General features: G+C 42.8%; 1 protein-coding gene across 2 annotated transcripts in view; it reads left to right on the top strand.

Moving 5' to 3' along the window:
• Positions 1 to 20,053, top strand: part of PPP2R5C (protein phosphatase 2 regulatory subunit B'gamma) — a 170,789-nt gene that overhangs the window by 81,062 nt on the left and 69,674 nt on the right. For both annotated transcript variants that reach the window (XM_039534849.1, XM_039534850.1), the window contains one exon: positions 11,212 to 11,411. In XM_039534849.1, coding sequence (XP_039390783.1) covers positions 11,212 to 11,411 — 200 coding nt within the window. The remainder of the gene's footprint in view (positions 1 to 11,211; positions 11,412 to 20,053) is intronic.

Raw genomic sequence — 20,053 nt, 5'->3', positions numbered from 1 at the left:
TGTGATGGCTCCCAGTTCCATTCAGTGACCTGATACTGATCAAGCAGAGTGAGTCGTGGATCACCAGGTGTCCAACACAGATCTGCTGAATGCTGTCAGTCTCTGGGACTCCAACCAAGACACCTGTCTTGCTCAGACAGGTTGGCTTCGAGATGCAGTGACCAGCACCGGTTGGACAAGAGCCACTGCTCCGCCCATTCTTGGTCGCTTGGTACCAACCACTCCACTTATAGCTCTGGCACAGAGCGATGTTCCGTGATACTAAGACATGCCCCGGTACCCACAGAGACACTGGCATCGATGGCACCGAAACTGGTTCCATGGCCCCAAGCACAGTGGCTGGTGCCATGGTACCAGTGGAACCCTTGGGGGTTCACCCAACTGTCCTAGGCTGCCTGATCGGTGTCAGGAGCCTCGGAGAGGCCAGCAGCCTTGGTATCCCATCCCAATCCGGTGCTCGAGTCTTCGTGGGGGTAAGACTTCACAGATCTAGGAAGACCCAGGGGAGGAAGCTGCAGGGCCTCTGTGACAAAGTGGGGTTTTATTCATCTTATGTTGCATGTGAGTCTTACTGTCCTATACTAATACTGTGTGTACCTTAATTTCCCTGTGTACTGCACCAATACTTAGATTTGGGGATGTGATTTTGCTGAGGCCCTCAGGGCAGGTGAGACTGCCCAGCTATTTGCACCTATGTAACCTGAGACCCAGGAGGGGGGATGCAAGCAGGTGACACCTTTTGCCTGGGAAGCGAGACAAAGAGAAGGAGGAGGAGCATCAAGTGGTGGTGTAGGAGGTCGGGTGGCTGGAGGCAGGCAGTCTGTGTGGGGGGGGGGACTGGAAGAGGGGGAATCCAGGGCATCTTGCCCAGGATTCCCAAGATGGACTTGGCTGAAAGTCACTGTTGTCTGTAATAGCAATCTCTGTTCTACGCTGTGTTCTGGTCGACAAATAAACCTTCTGTTTTACGCTGGCTGAGAGTCATGTCTGACTGCGGAGTTGGGGTGCAGGGCCCTCTGGATTCCTCAGGAGTCCCACCTGTGCAGACTCGCTGTGGGAAGCACACAGTGTGAAAAGGGATGCTGAATGCTCCGAGTTCGGACCCAAGAAGGTCAAAACTGTACAAGCTTCTTGCCCCGGAGACAGTATTCTCAGAGAGAGGCAGCATGCTCCCCCAGAGTCCCGACTGGCTTCGTATGTAGTAATTCCAGAGCATGGCCCAGTGACTCCGTGACAACCACCGATGGACGTGGAGGTTCCTGCAGCACCGGCATTGTCCTAATCATCGCCAGACGAGGCTGTCACGGGGCCCTCTCAGTCAGTTCCTCAGTATGATGCCAAAGTGCACCAGGAACTTTTGAAGAGGGTCACCTCCAACCTGGTGCTTCAGGCAGAGGAATTGGAAGAGCCCTCAGACTCTCTCTTCGATGTCCTCTGCTCCTCGGCTCCTGCCAGGGTGGCTCTACCCCTTCATGAAGAGGTTTCCAAGATCACTAATGCCCTGTGGCAGACCCCCTCTTCCCTGGCCCCTATCTCAAAAAGGGCTGAATGCAAGTACTTTGTGCCAACCAAGGGGCATGAGTACTCATACTCCCACCCAGCCCCTAATTCCCTTGTGGTTAAGGCGGTTAACCACAAGGAGAGGCAAGGACAGCCCAGGGCCACCCCCAAAAATAAAGACTTGAGGAGGCTGGGTCGCTTTGGATGCAAGATTTATTTGTCTTCCAGCCTCTAGCTGAGAGTGGCCAACCACCAAGCCCTCCTTGGCCAGTATGACTTCAATACGTGGCAAGCCTATTTCACTGCTTTTTCCAGATCTAGATCTGGGTCTTCTAATAGCCTTTTTCTTACACTGGTATCTTTTATTCCTACTGCAATTTGATTTCTTACCATTGATTCAGATTGTGGAAATTATGTCTGACTTCTTATCTTTAGGTCTGTTAAAAATGATTCAGAAGTTTCTGCCTCCATTGGATTTGAGTGAAACTGAAATCTTTCAAATGTTTCACTTATTTTTGGTAAACAGAATTCCTCAAAAAAATGTTTAAGACCAACTCTTAGTTGGTTCATTCTCTAACATTAAGCTCAAATGAATTATATAATGAAATTGCTTCAGTATCTGCAATATTAAAAAAGATGATAATCTTTTGTTCATCTTCCTTATGAGTAGATCCCGATGCCCTAAAAAATGAATCAAATTGTTATTTAAACATTTTTCCAATTTTCTGCAGCATTTCTTGACATTTTCAGAAATGTGGGAACACTTAATTGATTCATCTGATTTCATTCAAACTTGTTTTTCACTTTTGAGCAACTTTTACCTGTTTTATTTTTTCTTTTTTTAACTTCTCCCAGGTCGTCTTGTAATTTCCTTCACTCCTGATACCATTTGGTGTTTTATATTCTGGTAATCCACTAGTCTTAATAATTCATTGCTAGTAACTTAACTGTCTTTATTAAGTACATAGTTAACACATAAACAGAGCATCTTAACTCTGGTCACTCAGTCAGTCTAACTTAAAACCAACAGCCTCCTCCAGCTGTCAGCCCCAATACTCTGAAGAGTCTATTCATTCTCTTAAACCATGGTATCACCACAGTCCCTGCTTAGTCACTTCAGCTTCTTAGCCTTTTAACAGCTTTTTTCTAACAGTTAACTACCAATGAACACACTGGCCAGAAAGGGAAAATGGAACAAGTGACTTTTGTCTCCAGGGGTGTAGAGAAATAACCTGGCTTCATCACTGTGTGGACTAGGCCTGTCTAAACTATCCAAACCACCTCAAAGAGGTGGTCAAGGTTGATCCTTTGTTTAGCTCAGTCCATGACTTCCAGAATTATTAGCAATATTCATTCGAATATCGATACTTCATTTTTCCCATTAAGATACAGTGTACTATAAATCACTTTATATAGCTTTATGGCAATTACTTGCATTGTCAAAAACTATATTTAGACTTCTGAATTTTGCAGGGTCTAATTAAGTAGTATGTCAGGGATCGGCAACCTTTGTAATGCGGCCCGTCAGGGAAATCCGCTTGTGGGCTGGGACGGTTTGTTTACCTGCAGAGTCCACAGGTTCAGCTGATTGCAGCTCCCACTGGCCATTCCAGGCCAATGGGGGCTGCAGGCATAGGCGGTGAGTTCCATATCCATGTGGTGCTTGGGCACCAGCAATATTCAGAGCCAGGGGCCCACCTCCATCAAAATTTGGGGCCGGGGCGCCCCCCCAGTCCCACCTGCGCCCCCCCCCCCGAGTGTCCCATGGCCCCGACTTGCTGCCCCCACCCTTCGCTCGCCTTTCCGGGCCCGGAGCAGAGTGTCTCTGTCTTTGTCTCCTCCATGCTGCTTCCCTGTAGCAACTGCTGCTGCAGGGTCCTAGTGCCCCCAACTCCACTGCCAGCGCAGACTGACTCTGAGCCTGCCCTTCCCCCTCAAACCCTTCCCTTTTCCGGCAGGACCCTCCAGCAGCAGCCCCTCCCCCCAGTCATTGCTCCTGCCCCATGTTGGGCAAGGAGGCAGCCCCATTCCTCACCATCAGTGAGGCTACAGTCAGGGGCAACAGCAGGGGAGGAGGCGCATGCAGCACCCTACCGCACCCACCATGGGGGAGATGACGGAAATTCCTGGACCTGAGAGGGGCCCTAGGAGCACATGCAGTGAGAATGTGCTGCTGGGGGGGGGGCAGGAAAGGAGGGCTCCTCCCCCAGAACTTGCTGCTGCCGGCAGGGAAAGGGCTTGGGAGAGTCCTCCTCTCTGGCCCCCGTCCCAGATCAGCCTGCCTGCACCCCAGACTCATCCCCAGCCCTGCCCCACTGCAGGGCCCACATCCCCAGTCAGAGCTTCCCCCCACCACACCCTCAACCCTCTACCCTAGCCCTGAGCCCTTCCCACAACCCAACTCCCCCCATTGCCAGTACCTGACAGAGCCCTCACCCCTTACACCCCTGCTCTCGCCCTCAGCCCCTCCCACACTCCAAATGCCTCATCTGCTGCCACACCCCACAGCCCTCACCCCTGCACCCGTCCCATCCCCAAACTCCCTCCCAGAGCCCGCACCCCAATCATAGAATCATAGATTATTAGGGTTGGAAGGGACCTCAGGAGATCATCTAGACCAACCCCCTGCTCAAAGCAGGACCAATCCCCAAATGGCCCCCTCAAGGATTGAACTCACAACCCTAGGTTTAGCAGGCCAACGCTCAAACCACTGAGCTATCCCTCCCCCATCCTGACCCAGCCTAGGGCCTGCACCCCAGACCACCTCCCTCACCCAAACTCCCTCCCAGAGCCTTGGGCAGGTGTGGGGGCGGAGTTTGGGCAGGGGAGGGTTCTGGGTACCACCAGAATTTCTACAAACCTGTCACCCCTGGCCGCAGGAAGCGGTGGCCAGCACATCCCCCACACTGCTTCCCGCAGCCCCGGTGAACCGTGGCCAGTGGGAGCTGCGATCGGACGAACCTGTGGACGCTGCAGGTAAACAAACCATCCAGGCCCGCCAGCGGATTTCCCTGGCTGGCCACGTGCCAAAGGTTGCTGATCCCTGTAGTATGGTATGGTTTTATGCAGTAGCCTTGCAATGGGTTTCTATACTGTGAACACCCATAAGTATTAGGGACTGAATCAGAGACTCTGTAAGCCCTGGCATTCAGTGGTGAAAAATCAGAATTAACTGGGAAAGTGCAACTTCAAGAAATACTGTTTGTGCAAACAAAACCTTTAAATACAGGCAATAAAATACTGCTAGTTTGGAATTGTGAGGGGGCCGTTGTGGCTCCTACCTCTCCTCCTGTTTACAAACTGCTCCTGTTTGTGTTGGTCAAACATCTTGTGTAGTTTTATTTACAATGTGGGTTCCCAACATCATCTTACTATATACAGCTCTGCTCTTAACACAGTGGGTCTCAAACTTTTTTTTTTTTTTACTGGCGACCCCTTCCACATCGCAAGCCTCTGAGTGTGACCCCCCCTAATAAATTAAACACACTTTTTAATATATTTAACACCATTATAAATGCTGGAGGCAAGCGGGGTTTGAGGTGGTGGTTGACAGCTCGCGACCCCCCTATGTAATGACCTCGCAACCCCTCAGGGGTCCCTACCCCCAGTTTGAGAACCCCTATCTTAACAGTCCCAGGGAACCCCCTGCTCCTGCAACAAGCAGGGAAGGGCAATCTTTCTCCTCCCTCTGCTGCTTCCCCCTAATTCTTTTCTGTGCCTATTTGTAGCCTTTGTCTAATAGGTTAATTAGCCTTCCAGCTCTCCTCCACCCACAAATTAGACACAGCTCTGTTTAACCAGCTCCATTCTGCATCATTTGATTCAATCTGCAGAGACCAGAGTGCTGGCTCAGTCATTCTTGCCCAGCACTCTATCACAGGAATATACAAACAATTATTGAATTAAAGACTAATTCTAAGGAAATTGTAACTTCTCTGTGTGCTTGTTTACATGTGTTCCACTTCTGATGTACGTATGCCAGAAATCGAAACACGTTAGCCAGTAGTGTCCGTTGATCATACCAGCTCCTTGGGTAAAGCAATGATTGTCAATTAAATTAAATTGCACCAAAGGTTGGTATTTTGTGTTTAAACGTGTTTAACTACAAATGAAAAAAGTGCTGTGAACGTTAGGCTGGAATCCTGCGTGTAGTCATAAGAAAGGCACTGGTCTGTTCATGAGCAGCTGTCATTTAGCAAAAAAACTCTATAACTAGAAAGAAAGTGCTATCAGTGGTCTCCTAGCAACACTGATGAAAGCTGTAATTGAGTTTTGCTTCTTATTGTATGCTGTTTACTTTGTGCTCCTGTTTAAGGCTGTTGTTGCTTACAGTTATTTTGGAACAAGTATTTGGAGTTACTCAGTATACAAAGTTTAAAGATATGATTGCTTGCCATTTAATACAAAATATGTATTTGAAATATATTTTAGACTTTGTTTCCAAATAGCAGTATTGTTTGCTATTCCGAGATGGATTTGTCAGTCACTTACAAGGAGAATATCCTAGTGTGTTAAATATCAAACCAGATTATGCAAATACTGTCAAATACTCAGGTTATTAAGCTTGTATTTGTTGTACATACTTGAATAATTGGTAGCAAAATCTGAAACAAACTATGATCATATTAGCACAGGGACTCTTACTGCTTGTGATTAAAAAGTCCTAGCATTTTATAGTACTTCTGTGGAAGTCTAAAGCATATTATCTTACTGTAACCATGTACAACCTCTGTATCCACCTATTGTTTCTTGTCTTGCACTTAGATTGCAAATTGTTCAGGGAGGTGGCTGTTTGCTATGTGTTCTACAGTGTCTAGCACTATGATGCCCAGATCCATGCCTTGGTCCCTTAGTTGAAATATCAATATAAATAATTGAATTTAAAGCAGTGGTCCCCAAACTGTGGGATGTGCCCCTTTAGGTGGTTGGGAAGGAACATTTGGGGGGCAGGGCCTGGGCCAGCCTCCAGGGTGGGGGGGGGAGCACCACCCAGTCCTGCTCTGTCCCCAGCTCTGCTCTGGCCCCGGCCTCAGCAGAGGCCCCGGCTTTGTGGTTGGCCATGGCTCAGGCTTCCGGCCCCAGCCCTGCTCCTGGCTGCTTGCCCAGGCCTTGGCCACCAACCATGGCCCACTGGTCCCACTTCCAATGCGGATCCCAGCCCCGGCCATGGCTCAGCTTCTGGCGATGGCCCAGGCCAGCCCCCATGGGGGCGTGGGGAGAGACCGCCACCCAACTCTGCTCTGGCCACGGCTCCAGCTCCTGGCTGCAAGCCCCAGCTGTGGCTCCGCTCCCTGCTGAGGTCCTGGGTCTTGGGGTGGGGGCGCGGACAGATTACATTATGGGTAAGGGGGGGGGCAGAACATAAAAAGTTTGGAGACCACTGATCTAAAGAAATACAAAGGATAATTTTATGTTCATACAATACAGCCTAACAGGTATCAATTTGACCAAACTAATGGGTAACGGAGAATGCATAGTAATGTGTGTAAATCCTCAAAATATGTCTGTATAGTTGGGACTCTCAGCCTCAGCAAATATAGAAAAAAGTATAATAGAGTTTAAACGAGTAAGGCATCATCTTTCCTTGGTGACTGCTTCACATAAGATTGTTCTATTTGCCATCAGTATCATTAGTATGTCATTCCTAATGTGTGTGGAGAAGTATGGACCAATTTACATCATGACTTTAAATCACTTGATCTTTTTTTTTTTAGAAAAATTACTGATTTAAATCAAGTTGAAGCTTTATAAAACTACGTGGCAAATTTGTGCTATTGCAACTTTAGATTAAAATTCTAGAATGGACTAAATTATAAACACCATCTTTTAAAATGCTGCTACTTGTGGGGTGGGTTTTTTTTGAATTTTACAATACTGTTATTGATGGGGCTGGAAATGTGTATTGAAAATTAAAGCCATGATCCTGCAAGTGCATAAGCAGGTGTGTAACTTTACTCACTTGAATTGTACCAACGACTTCAGTGAGATTATTCATACTTAAAACTAAGCGTGTGCAGACGTGTTTGTGGCATCAGGGGGCTAAAATTGTATTTTTGTTTCAAAATTGGGGGTATAAAATCTTTGTCTCTTTGGGGGGGAAAAAGAGCTTTAGTGTTAACCATGAAAAGTTTAGACTTTCAGTACACTAATGAAGCGAATGTGTGTTGTTTTTTGTGCTCGCAGGCCAATATTTTCAAAAATCGGAGCCTAAATTTAGGCTCCTAAACCCATATTTAGGCATCTTAGGATGGGATTTTCAAAAGCACCAAATGTATTTAGGAGCACTAATCCAATTGGCTTCAAACTGCAAACCCTGATGGAGGAGTATAAACTGATCACAGCATTTGAGTTTTCTTGACTGATGGAAGTTCAGTATATTGGAAGGTGCTGTCGGGGAGGGGGGGGGGAGCGCAGACTATGTAGTTATCAATGTAATGTATTAAATGTGAACACTAATGCTTAATATTGTCACTTTCAGTGTCAGCATTATTGATTTCATTGCTGCACATTTTAAAGTATGTAACAAGGCACGTGCTGTAAATCACAGGAGTTGGGAATTGAGAGATTATTATTTGCATTACCTAGTCAAGTACCAGGATTTTGTCAAACTATAATGATTGGTAATGTGTCTACACATACAAAGCAGAGCTTCTGAATATTCAAACTGTGTAATTGGGTTTTTTTTTCTGGCCACTCAATGAAAATCCTGAGCTATACAGCTTCAGGCCCCATTTCTCTAATGCCTTATGTCCTTCATAAGGTGAATTTTTCTTTAGAAAATTCATGCAGCACTAATAGAGTTTTTGTTTAAATATGATTAAGATAGATATAGATATAGATATACACGGTATTTAAGGATGTAGTACTTGCCACACAAAAGGGACACCTGAGATAGGAGTGGTAAGTGTAAAATCTATTCCTTTCAAACTAAAAGAACACCACCTTCTGAGTTTAAAACTTCAAAAATGTAAAATATTTCATAGAATCATAGAAGCGTAGGACTGGAAGGGACCTCAAGAGATCTTCTAGTCCAGTCCCCTGCACTCAAGGCAGGACTAAGCATCATCTCTAGACCATCCCTGACAGGTGTTTGTCTAACCTGCTCTTAAAAATCTCCAATGAGGGAGATTCCACAACCTCCCTAGGCAGTTTATTCCAGTGCTTAACTACTCTGACAATTAGGAAGTTTTTCTGAATTCCAACCTAAACTGTGAAAGTTTAGTCAAGTATACAAACTGAAGATGCATCAAGCATGTTAAATCTGTGGAGTAGATGACTCTTAGGGTATGTCTACACTACCAGATTAGTTCGATTTAACTTAATTCGAATTTGTGGAATCGACCTTACAAAGTCGACTTTGTGAGTCCACACTAACGGGGCAAGCGTCGATATTGGAAGCAGTGCACTGTGGGAAGCTATCCCACAGTTCCCCTAGTCTCCGCTGCCCATTTGAATTCTGGGATTTCCCCACAATGCATGCTGGGGGGAAAAATGTGTCGAGGGTGGTCTTGGGTAACTGTCATCATTCAACGTGCTTTCAGACGTCTCAAGGGGAGATGGAGGAGCTTACTGACTCGCTCGGATCTCAGCGAAACCAATATCCCCATTGTTATTGCAGCTTGCTGTGTGTTCCACAATCTCTGTGAGAGCAAGGGGGAGACCTTTAGGGCGGGATGGGAGGTTGAGGCAAATCGCCTTGCTGCTGATTATGCTCAGCCAGACAGCCGTGCAATTAGAAGAGCCCAGCGGGAAGCGCTGTGCATCCGGGAGGCTTTGAAAGCTAGGTTCCTCAGGGAGCAGGGTAACCTGTGACTGTTCAGTTTCTTTACAGAGAAGCTGAACCTGCCCCTGCTTCAGTTACTGTTGACTTTCTTCTGCGGTTACATACCCCGTTCACCACGTTTCCCCCTTCCAACACACGTTTAAAAATAAAGTTAATGGAACATTGTTAATTAACAACGTTTTCTTTATTAATGAATTCGCGTTAAAGGGTTGAAACAGGGACGCAGACTGTGGTGGGTAGGGTGTGCAGTTAACACCGCTTCTACACTCGAGGAATGATAGGCTCCTGCTCCTAGAGCGGTCTGCAGTGCCGGACTGGTTGTTTCAACGGAGCCTGCCATCCCTCCTTTTCGGGACTCTGTGTGCGGGGGCTATGTGACCTTGTGGCGGGGGAGGATGGTTACAGATTCCCCTGCTGCGTGGCTCTGTGGTCCGGGACAAGGACCACTGCATAAGTTCTGTAACTGCCCTCCCATGCCACAAAGTCACATACCCCCCACCCACACAGAACATGGAAAACACCTCCCAGACCGACCAGGGTGCCTACTGACTGCACTGTGTGTGTGACCTGCTGTTGATCCTGCCCCCGTGTCTGTACCCTGGTAAAGGTGACTGTCCTATGCAGTTAACAACCCCCTTCCCCTCCCCCTTTCACAGACAGTCTTCTGTAGAAAAACTTGACGGAAATAGTAATTAACAGCAAACTACTTTTAATAATCAACTACACAGTTAGGGGATGAAACTGGGATTGGGGCTTCGGTGAGCCAGGAAGGGAAGGACTTCTCAACATTTAGGTATCAGAGGGGTAGCCGTGTTAGTCTGGTTCTGTAGAAGCAGCAAAGAATCCTGTGGCACCTTATGGACTAACAGACGTTTTGCAGCATGAGCTTTCGTGGGTGAATACCCACTTCTTCGGATGCAAGCAGTGGAAATTTCCAGGGCATCCGAAGAAGTGGGTATTCACCCACGAAAGCTCATGCTGCAAAACGTCTGTTAGTCTATAAGGTGCCACAGGATTCTTTGCTGCTTCAACATTTAGGGAATGAGAGCCTTCTTGTATTTGTGCACTCTGCAGGGGTGCAGTGACAGTTTTCACGGCCCCTGTTGCCCCTCCTTCTTGTTACTTTGGGTGAGGGGGGTTTGCGACTTTGTGGCGGGGGAGGGCGGTTGCAGATACAGTGCAGGGGGGCTCTGTCCTGCCTGCCTGCGGTCCTGCAGAACATCCACAAGGCGCCGGAACGTGTCAAATTTTCCCTGGGCATTTCCTGTGTGGCTGGTCAGAACATCCAAGCTCGGACTGCTGTCCAGAGCGTCAACAGAGTGGTGCACTGTGGGATAGCTCCCGGAGCTACTAAGGTCGATTTCCGTCCACACACAGCCTAATTCGACGTAGCCATGTCGAATTTAGCGCTACTCCCCTCGTTGGGGAGGAGTACAGAATTCGAACTAAAGAGCCCTCTAGGTCGAACTAATTAGCTTCCTGGTGTGGACGGGTGCATGGTTAAGTCAAATTAACGCTGCTAAATTCGACATAAACTCCTAGTGTAGACCAGGCCTCAGTCTTACCATAATTTTTACACTAAGATGAGCTCTGGAATTTTGTGTGTGGTAAAAATATTTAATCAAGTATGGATTTTTTTTTCTGCTCAATCAACAATTATGACAAATGCAAGCAAAACCCTAGTGGCATTGCCATTCATGCTTCCTGTGTCATAGGGTGTTACTGGAGCACAAGACTCCAGTGATATTAAGAATTTCCATAATCTCTGTGTTTTGCAGGTAGTTTAAGATTTAGAATGCTTGCTGGTATTCAACACTATTACAGAGTCTTTTTAAAAAAAAAAAAAAGAGAAAGTGGGAGGAATACAAAGTCCTTTATAATAATGTAGTTTGTAGACATGTTCATAACCAAATATTTTCATTTTTCAGATGTTCCTCCTGCTGAGCAAGAAAAGCTTTTTATTCAGAAGTTGCGGCAATGTTGTGTTCTTTTTGACTTCGTTTCTGATCCACTGAGCGACCTAAAGTGGAAGGAAGTAAAGCGAGCTGCTTTAAGTGAAATGGTAGAGTACATCACACACAATCGCAATGTGATCACAGAGCCCATTTACCCTGAAGTAGTACATATGGTAAGTGATTTAACAACCGGAAATATTTTGAAAGCTTTTTGTAGTTCAGAGTTAATTCTTTGCCTGTATTAATTTCTTTTAGTAAAGCTTAGCTGATCTTTTTTGAAGCTTTCAATATTTTAGTGTTCGTGAAAAACATATCTCTGAAATCAGTTGTCTTTTTTTTAAAACTGACAGCTTTCTAAATCATATTGCCAGTGTTGTTGGAAATACTTGGTTTCGCCTCTAGTTATTCATTAACTTGGAAACGGTCATGCAGAAATTGAAGCATGTTGGAGTTTCACAAAAAAAAATTGCTTTGGAACAGTTTAATTTCTTCAGTCTTGTGTTCGCAACCTACATATTGCGCGCACACAAACTATTTAAAAGAAAATAAAGATTGCGAAATCAAACACTTGAAATTAAGAAATGCCAGAATTAAGGCTTCTTGCAACTTCAGTTCAGTTCCCTGCATTATGAAGCAATCTTTAATTACATAATCACCTACTAAGCTCATGAGAAACTTAATTCTGTACTAATAGCAGAAAGCCCATGCTGTTGCATAGGTGAAATTCATAAAGTTTTATGTAAAAAAGCCAAAAAAGGCTGAGAACATAAAAAATTAACAGTAAGACACCAGATCCCATTGATGACTGAACCTGGTGACATTCTGAACAAAAAGAGCTCTCAGCCATGCTTGTAGCTGCTTCTGTTGCTTCACATTGACTCAACAGATATTCTAGGCTTCACAGTGACTATAGATTCAGAGTAGTGTTAGAATAGCGTGAAATGGATGAGGCATGGTGCAATGAGAATAACACAAGTACTGAATCCAATATACACAAGTACTCATTCAATGATCACCATCTATACTGTGCACTGACCAAGGCAGGCATCTTCTGGAAAAAAATGTGTGTGGTCGTGTAATTAAAGACCCCCTGAATCCCTGTCCCAGTCTCCTTGTTGCAGTAACCCCACCACCACCCCCCCGTCGGTCCGGTTAGTTTTTCCTCCATGCCATATGGGTGCCAGCGGAGAAGCAGCATTGAGAGCACAAAAGAAAAGAGACAGTCTTCCTGCTTTCAGTTCTGGTGCCTGGCATCCCAGCCCATAGTAGCCAGAAGCAGCAATTGCAGGGAAAGGTTTCTCACTCATGAAGTACTCTCAGTATGGATGGAATTTTTTTGAAGAATTTCTGGGAAACTTGTTAGAAGTTGGCAGCTGAACAGAGAGTTTTTTCAAAGTCTTATAATTTGGCTAAATCTTGATGGATTTTCATAGGGACAGCAAAAGGCATATCCATGACAAAAAGATGACTGAACCCTGTTAAATTTCAAGGCCATACTCCAAAGCATGTGGGCTTCTGCAGGGTTCAGTCTTACTACTATGCATATTAAATGTCTGTATAGGCTGTTGGGGTTTTTTAGTGAAGACATATAGGTTACTGTGCTTTGGTATGTTGATAGCACTCAGTTTTATTTCCATCTCCACTAATCCCAGCAGGAGTGATTGAGCATCTGACTCAGTTTCTGGTGAAGGCTGAGGCATAGATGAAAGCAAGCTGGCTGAGATTCAGATCAGAATAAACTAAAGTAGTGATGGTGAGCTGGATTAGGCAATCAAATCTATGTTGGAGATTTGTATCTCACCCATGATTGAGGGAGTGTGGCTGCCATTTGTGACTAGAGTTCATAACTTATGAGTCTGATTGGACCAATAGCTGTATAAAGATGACCAAGTAGCAGCTGGCTGGGTTCATTTTTTTTCCATCTACATGTGACCAGAGGGGCATGTACCACCTTTTCTTTCAGATTACTGCTGTAATTCATGCTTTTGTCACTGTGATTAGACTTTTTTATAATGAACGCTATGTGGGACTACATATTAAGTCTCTTTTGGAGCTGAAGCTGATGCAGAATGAAGAGTGTCTTATTGGGAACACAACACCTGTGCTCTGTGATCTGGTTTGTTTGATGGTGTGGAAGTAGCTTCCAGGTGAATTAAAAATGTTGGGTTTAACCTGTAAAATCCTAAATCACCTGGGATCTGCTGGTTTGAGACATCACCTTGCTCCTTATACAATACTACCGCAACTGCAATCAGCAAGAGCACGTGAGCAGGTGCTCCCTAGCTATAGAAGAGAGGGAGTTGTCAGGGCATTCTGAGGCTTCTTGTCTGAAATAACACAATTATGTTAACTTTCAAGTCACGCTACAAGGTCCATCTGTTTTTTCAGGCATTTGGTAAAGATTCAGGTATGCTCTTATTTTGTGAAGATGGATGAGATACTGTGTTGCTATTTATGATTTGACAAAGGCAGGGTATTCTTAAGGAATTAAAATAAGGTCTATATTTGCTTTAAGTAATGTCAGAGCATCTAGAATTTTTGAATTCCTGTCTTTTATACCTTTAAATCAGTTAATCCTTTTTAAAGAGTACCCAGAGGGACTTATTTTCAGGAGAATCACAATGGCAGCTGTAATAGGATAAATTTTAAAAGTAAAAGTAATCAATCTTCCAACAGTGGCTGGTACCAGATACTTCAGAGGGAAATTTGAGTGATCCATCCCCTGTCATCCAGTACCAGGTCCTAGCAACCAGAGGTTTGGGGACACCCAGTGCATGGGGTCCATTCCTGACCATCTTGGCTAATAGTCATTGATGGACCTATCCTCCATGAACTTATCTAATTCTTCGTTAACCCAGTTATACTTTTGGCCTTTGCAACTTCCCCTAGCAATGAGTTCCACAGGTTGACTGTGTGTTGTGTGAAATACTTCCTTATGTTTGTTTTAAACCTGCTGCCTGTTAATTTCATTGGGTAAACCCTAGTTCTTGTATTATGTGAAGAGGTAAATAACACTTCCTTGTTCAGTTTCTCCACTCCATTCATGATTTATAGAACAGTCCCAGTCTTATTAATCTCTCCTCATAGGGAAGCTGTTCCATACCCTTAATCACATTTATTGCCCTTCTCTGTACATTTTACAATTTTAACATGTCTTTTTTGAGATGGGGGTTAGCAAAACTGCATGCAATATCCAAGTGCGCGCATACCATGGATTTATATATTGGCATTATGATATTTTCTGTCATAAATGTCATGGTTTTACAGGGTGCCACAGGAGCTGTCAGTCTGTTATATGCTTTCCAAGTGATAGCATTGTTGATTTCCCCATATGGTTTGTTGTTGCTAACATTTAGATGGAAGAATATTTTATTTATTTATTTATTTATTTAAATGACTTGCAAAATCCATATGCCACAGCTCACAATACCCCAGGGTGATGACTTGCCCATGACAGATAAGTAATTTACCCTGTTCTCATGTTAGTATCTCTAAAATGTGCCTAAAATAATTCACCTGTTTGTGCTATCCAGTGCAAAATACTAAGTCATGCTTGTTTGAAAGATGCATCACTTAAGGATGGTCAGTCATGTCTGTATATTTATATGCAGCATTTTAGGAATTAAATACTTTAATTAAGACACCACATTTGACATCTTCAATACAGTCCACCCACTCACTCTGTTTATGCCTGTCCCTCATTGTGTCAAACCTATATTTAGAGGGAACAATTTTCAAAAACTGTTATGCAGTGGAAACCATGCTGACTGTTCATTTTCGAGCACCCAAGAGTTCACTAGGGTCTTCTGAGATATAGACATGCATTTGCTGACCCAAAAAGTTTACAATCTAAATGTAGGCTTGACACAATGAGGTACAGGCATAAACAGAGTGGGTGGGTGGGATAGGTACTAGGAATTACCATACCAAGATTAGAATAGTGGTTTGTCTGGACAGTATCCTGTTCCTGTCAGTGACCAGTAGCCACATGCTTGACAGGAAGAATCTGAACAGAAGATTATGAAGCAACAATTTTAGACAGAATTTGGTCTTGATCTGCCAGTTGGTGGTTGGCTTGTGCGCTTAATTCACTTGGATCAGTTTTACGTTTTTCCTTTTCAGTATTCTTTATATATCCCCTTTTTCTGGAAGATAGAAGCACTCAATTTACCTTCTCCTTACATTTGTCCACTTACAGAAGTATTTTCTGCTTCTAATCATTTTCCTCTGCTTCTGGCTTACAGTAGGATCACTTGACTACTCAGTAAGGCATGTAAACATTTTGGTGGTTCAATTAAATTATAGATTTTTATATAAAAGATGAGCTCCCTTTTCATAGATGATGTGGAAGAAGTAATTTTTTTTAATGGATTTGAATATTAACTTATTTGCACCTACTGTTAGAGGAACAGTTCAAAAGAGAACTAGATAAGTTCATGGAGCATAGGTCCATCCTGGCTAACAGCCGTTGATGGACAGGGATGGTGTTGCTAGTCTGTTTGCCAGAGGCTGGGAATGGGTGACAGGGAATAGATCACTTGATGATTACCTGTTCTATTCGTTCCCTCAGGGGCACCTGGCATTCGCCACTGTCAGAAGACAGGCTACTGAGCTGGATGGACCTTTGCTCTGACCCAGTATGGCCATTCTTATGTTCTTAGGATGTGCAAGAACCAGTTCAGAGATGCTTTATATTGTCTTTGCATATTTGCCTGGAGGAAAGTAAATGAGGATAGAAAGAGGGAACAGTTGTTTGGGAGTTGTTTTTTTTGGAGGGTTTTTAGTTTGGGATATTTTTGTGTTGCATATATCCCCTTCCGCCTTCCTTTGTCTGACAGTTAGGTTTCTGCCTTGAAGCTCTTTCATCTATCATCTTGTATGCCTAAATCACCAGGCATACCTATAGCACAATATAAGTAAATTATAGTTCATGATCAAAGGCACCTATTCTGATTTTTCAAGATTTCAAACACAATATTTAAAAAAAAACCAGTGAAACATTTCAAGGTTATAAAGGGTTAATTCTAGAGCTGTCAAGGGATGAAAACAATTAATCGCGATTAATCGCAGGACTAATTTCACTGTTAAACAATAATAGAATACATTTTGTTTAAATATTTTTGGATGTTTTTTACATTTTCAAATGTATTGATTTCAATTACAACACAGAATACAAAGCATACAGTGATTACTTTATATTTATTTTTATTAAAAATATTTGTGTTGTAAAAAAACAAGAAATAATATTTTTCATTTCACCTCATACAAGTACAGTAATGCAATCTCTTTATCGTGAAAGTCGAATTTACAAATATGGAATTACATACAAAAAATAATTGCATTAAAAAAGAAAACAGTGTAAAACTTTAGATCCTATGAGTCCACTCAGTCCTCCTCCTTGTTCAGCCAGTCACTCAGACAAACAAGTTTGTTTACATTTGGAGGAGATAATGCTGATCCTTGACTAGGTAATGCAAATAATCTCTCAATTCCCAACTCTTGTGATTTACAGCACGTGTCTTGTTACATACTTTAAAATGTGCAGCAATTAAATCAATAATGCTGACACTGAAAGTGTCAATATTAAGCATTAGTGTTCACATTTAATACATTACATTGAAAACTATATAGTCTGCACTTTTTTTTTTCGCCCCAACTGACAGCACCTTCCAGTATACTGAACTTCCATCAGTCAAGAAAACTCAAATGCTTTGATCAGTTTATACTCCTCCATCAGGGTTTGCAGTTTGAAGCCAATTGGATTAGTGCTCCTAAATACATTTGGTGCTTTTGAAAATCCCATCCTAAGATGTCTAAATATGATTTTTGAAAATATTGGCCTGTGAGCACAAAAAACAATACACATTAACTTCATTAGTGTACTGAAAGTCTAAACTTTTCATGGTTAACACTAAAGCTCTTTTTTCCCCCAAAGAGACAAAGATTTTATACCCCCAATTTTGAAACAAAAATACAATTTTAGCCCCCTGATGCCACAAACACTTCTGCACATGCTTAGTTTTAAGTATGAATAATCTCACTGAAGTCATTGGTACAATTCAAGTGAGTAAAGTTACACACCTGCTTATGCACTTGCAGGATCATGGCTTTAATTTTCAATACACATTTCCAGCCCCATCAATAACAGTATTGTAAAATTCAAAAAAACCCACCCCACAAGTAGCAGCATTTTAAAAGATGGTGTTTATAATTTAGTCCATTCTAGAATTTTAATCTAAAATTGCAATAGCACAAATTTGCCAAGTAGTTTTATAAAGCTTCAACTTGATTTAAATCAGTAATTTTTCTAAAAAAAAAAGATCAAGTGATTTAAAGTCATGATGTAAATTGGTCCATACTTCTCCACACACATTAGGAATGACATACTAATGATACTGATGGCAAACAGAACAATCTTATGTGAAGCAGTCACCAAGGAAAGATGATGCCTTACTCGTTTAAACTCTATTATACTTTTTTCTATATTTGCTGAGGCTGAGAGTCCCAACTATACAGACATATTTTGAGGATTTACACACATTACTATGTATTCTCCGTTACCCATTAGTTTGGTCAAATTGATACCTGTTAGGCTGTACTGTATGAACATAAAATTATCCTTTGTATTTCTTTAGATCAGTGATCTCCAAACTTTTTATGTTCTGCCCCCCCCCTTACCCATAATGTAATCTATCCGCGCCCCTACCCCAAGACCCAGGACCTCAGCAGGGAGCGGGGCCACAGCCGGGGCTTGCAGCCAGGACAGGAGAGCCTTTTATACAAGAGAGCCTTTTGGAAGGGATTTTTTTCCTGTGGGAAATCAGTTTCTTTTAATTATTTCCCCCTTCCCCCCCCCCCCCCTTTGGCAGTTTTCTTCTTCTCCCTCCATCTTGGCCTTAATCTGGAAAGGAGAAGATCTTTATGGAAGCATTTAGAGGAAAGCTGATGACTCTTCTAGTCTAGTCCTAGATCTCAAATCTTAATGAGCAGTTGGCGGCTGTTGAACCCCAACAGCAGTATTATAAGTTAACACTTCTGCACTTAGAAAAGGAATCTTGTATTTGGAATGGAGTGCAGGTTTCTCCTATGCCAGGGTTCATAGATTGATAGGTTCCAAGGCCAGAAGGGGGACCATTGTGATACTTTGATCTGACCTTCTGTATAACACTGCCAATAGAACGTCCCCAAAAATAATTACTAGCCCATATCTTTTAGAAAAACAGCCCATCTTGATTTAAAAATTGACAGTTATGGAGACTCCACCACAACCCTTAGTAAGTTGTTCAAATGGTTAAATACTCACTGTAAAAAATGTATGCCTGATTTCCAGTTTGAATTTGTCTAGCTTCCACTTCTAGCTGTTGGATTATCCAGCTGTTATACCTTTCTTTGCTAGATTGAAAAGCCTGTTGTTAAATATTTGTTCCCCAGGTGTAGGTACTTACAGATTATAATCAAGTCACTCCTTAACCTTATCTTTGTTAAGGTAGATAGATTGAGCTCCTTGAGTCTGTCACATTAAGGCAGGTTTTGTAATTATTTTATCATTCTTGTGGCTCTTCTCTGAACTGTCTCCAGTTTATCAACATCCTTCTTGAATTGTGGGCACCAGAACTGGACACAGTATTCCAGAAGTGGTCACACTAGTGCCAAATATGGAGGTAAAATAAACCTCTCTATTTCTACTTGAGGTTTCCCTGTTTACGCATCCAAGGATTTCATTAGCCCTCTTGGTCACAGCATCACACTGGGAGTTCATGTTCAACTGATTATCCACCATGACCCCTAAATCTTTTTCAGAGTCACTGCTTCACAGGATAGAGTCCCCCATCCTGTAAGTATGGCCTACGTTCTTTATTTCTAGATGTATTCATTTACATTTAGCCTTATTAAAATGCATATTTGCTTGCACCCAGCTTATCAGCGATCCAGATCACGCTGTATCAGTGACCTGTCCCCTTCATTGTATAACACTCCTTCAGTTTTTGTCATCTGCAAACTTTATCAGTGATGATTTTGTTTTCTTCCAGGTCATTAATAAAAATGTTATAGTCTAGGGTCAAGAACTGATCCCTGTGGGACCCCACTAAAGAGAAACCATTTTGATGATGATTTACAATTACATTTTGAGAGCTATCAGACAGTTTTTAATCCATTTAATGTGTGCTATGTTCATTTTATCTCTTTCTAGTTACTTAATCAATATGTCGTGTGGTACCTAGTCAATGCCTTATAGAAGTGCCAAGTATGTTACATCAACATTATTATCTTTATCAATCAAACTTGTAATCTCATAGAAAAACAAACCCATATCAAGTTAGTTTGACAGGCTCTATTTTCCATAAATCCACATTGTTGTTAATTATATTACCCTCCTTTAATTCTTTATTAATAAAGTCTCTTATTAGCCACTTCATTATCTTGCTCTGGATCAGTATGAGACTGACAGGCCTGTAATTTCCAGGTCATCCTATTTACTCTTTTTTAATATTGGTACAACATTAGTTTTCTTCTAGTCTTTTGGAAGACCAGACAGGTTCCAGGAATCGCTGAAAATCAACATTAATTGTCCAGTGATCTCCTCAGCCAGCTCTTTTAAAACTGTTGGATGCTTATTATCTGGACCTGCTGATTTAAAAATGTCTAGCTTTAGTAACTTCCGTTTAACCTCTCCTGAGATACTAGTTAGAATGGAAGGAGTGTTATCATAATATGCTATAACTACATCATCTTTTCTCCCCAGATACAGAACAGAAATATTTATTCAATAGTTTAAGTGACTTCTGCTTTTTCTCCATTATTGGTAATTAAGATA

Source organism: Mauremys reevesii, linkage group 4 (genome assembly GCF_016161935.1).
Source record: "Mauremys reevesii isolate NIE-2019 linkage group 4, ASM1616193v1, whole genome shotgun sequence".
Lineage (NCBI taxonomy): Eukaryota > Metazoa > Chordata > Testudines > Geoemydidae > Mauremys > Mauremys reevesii.
This window is presented reverse-complemented; position numbering and strand designations above follow the sequence as displayed.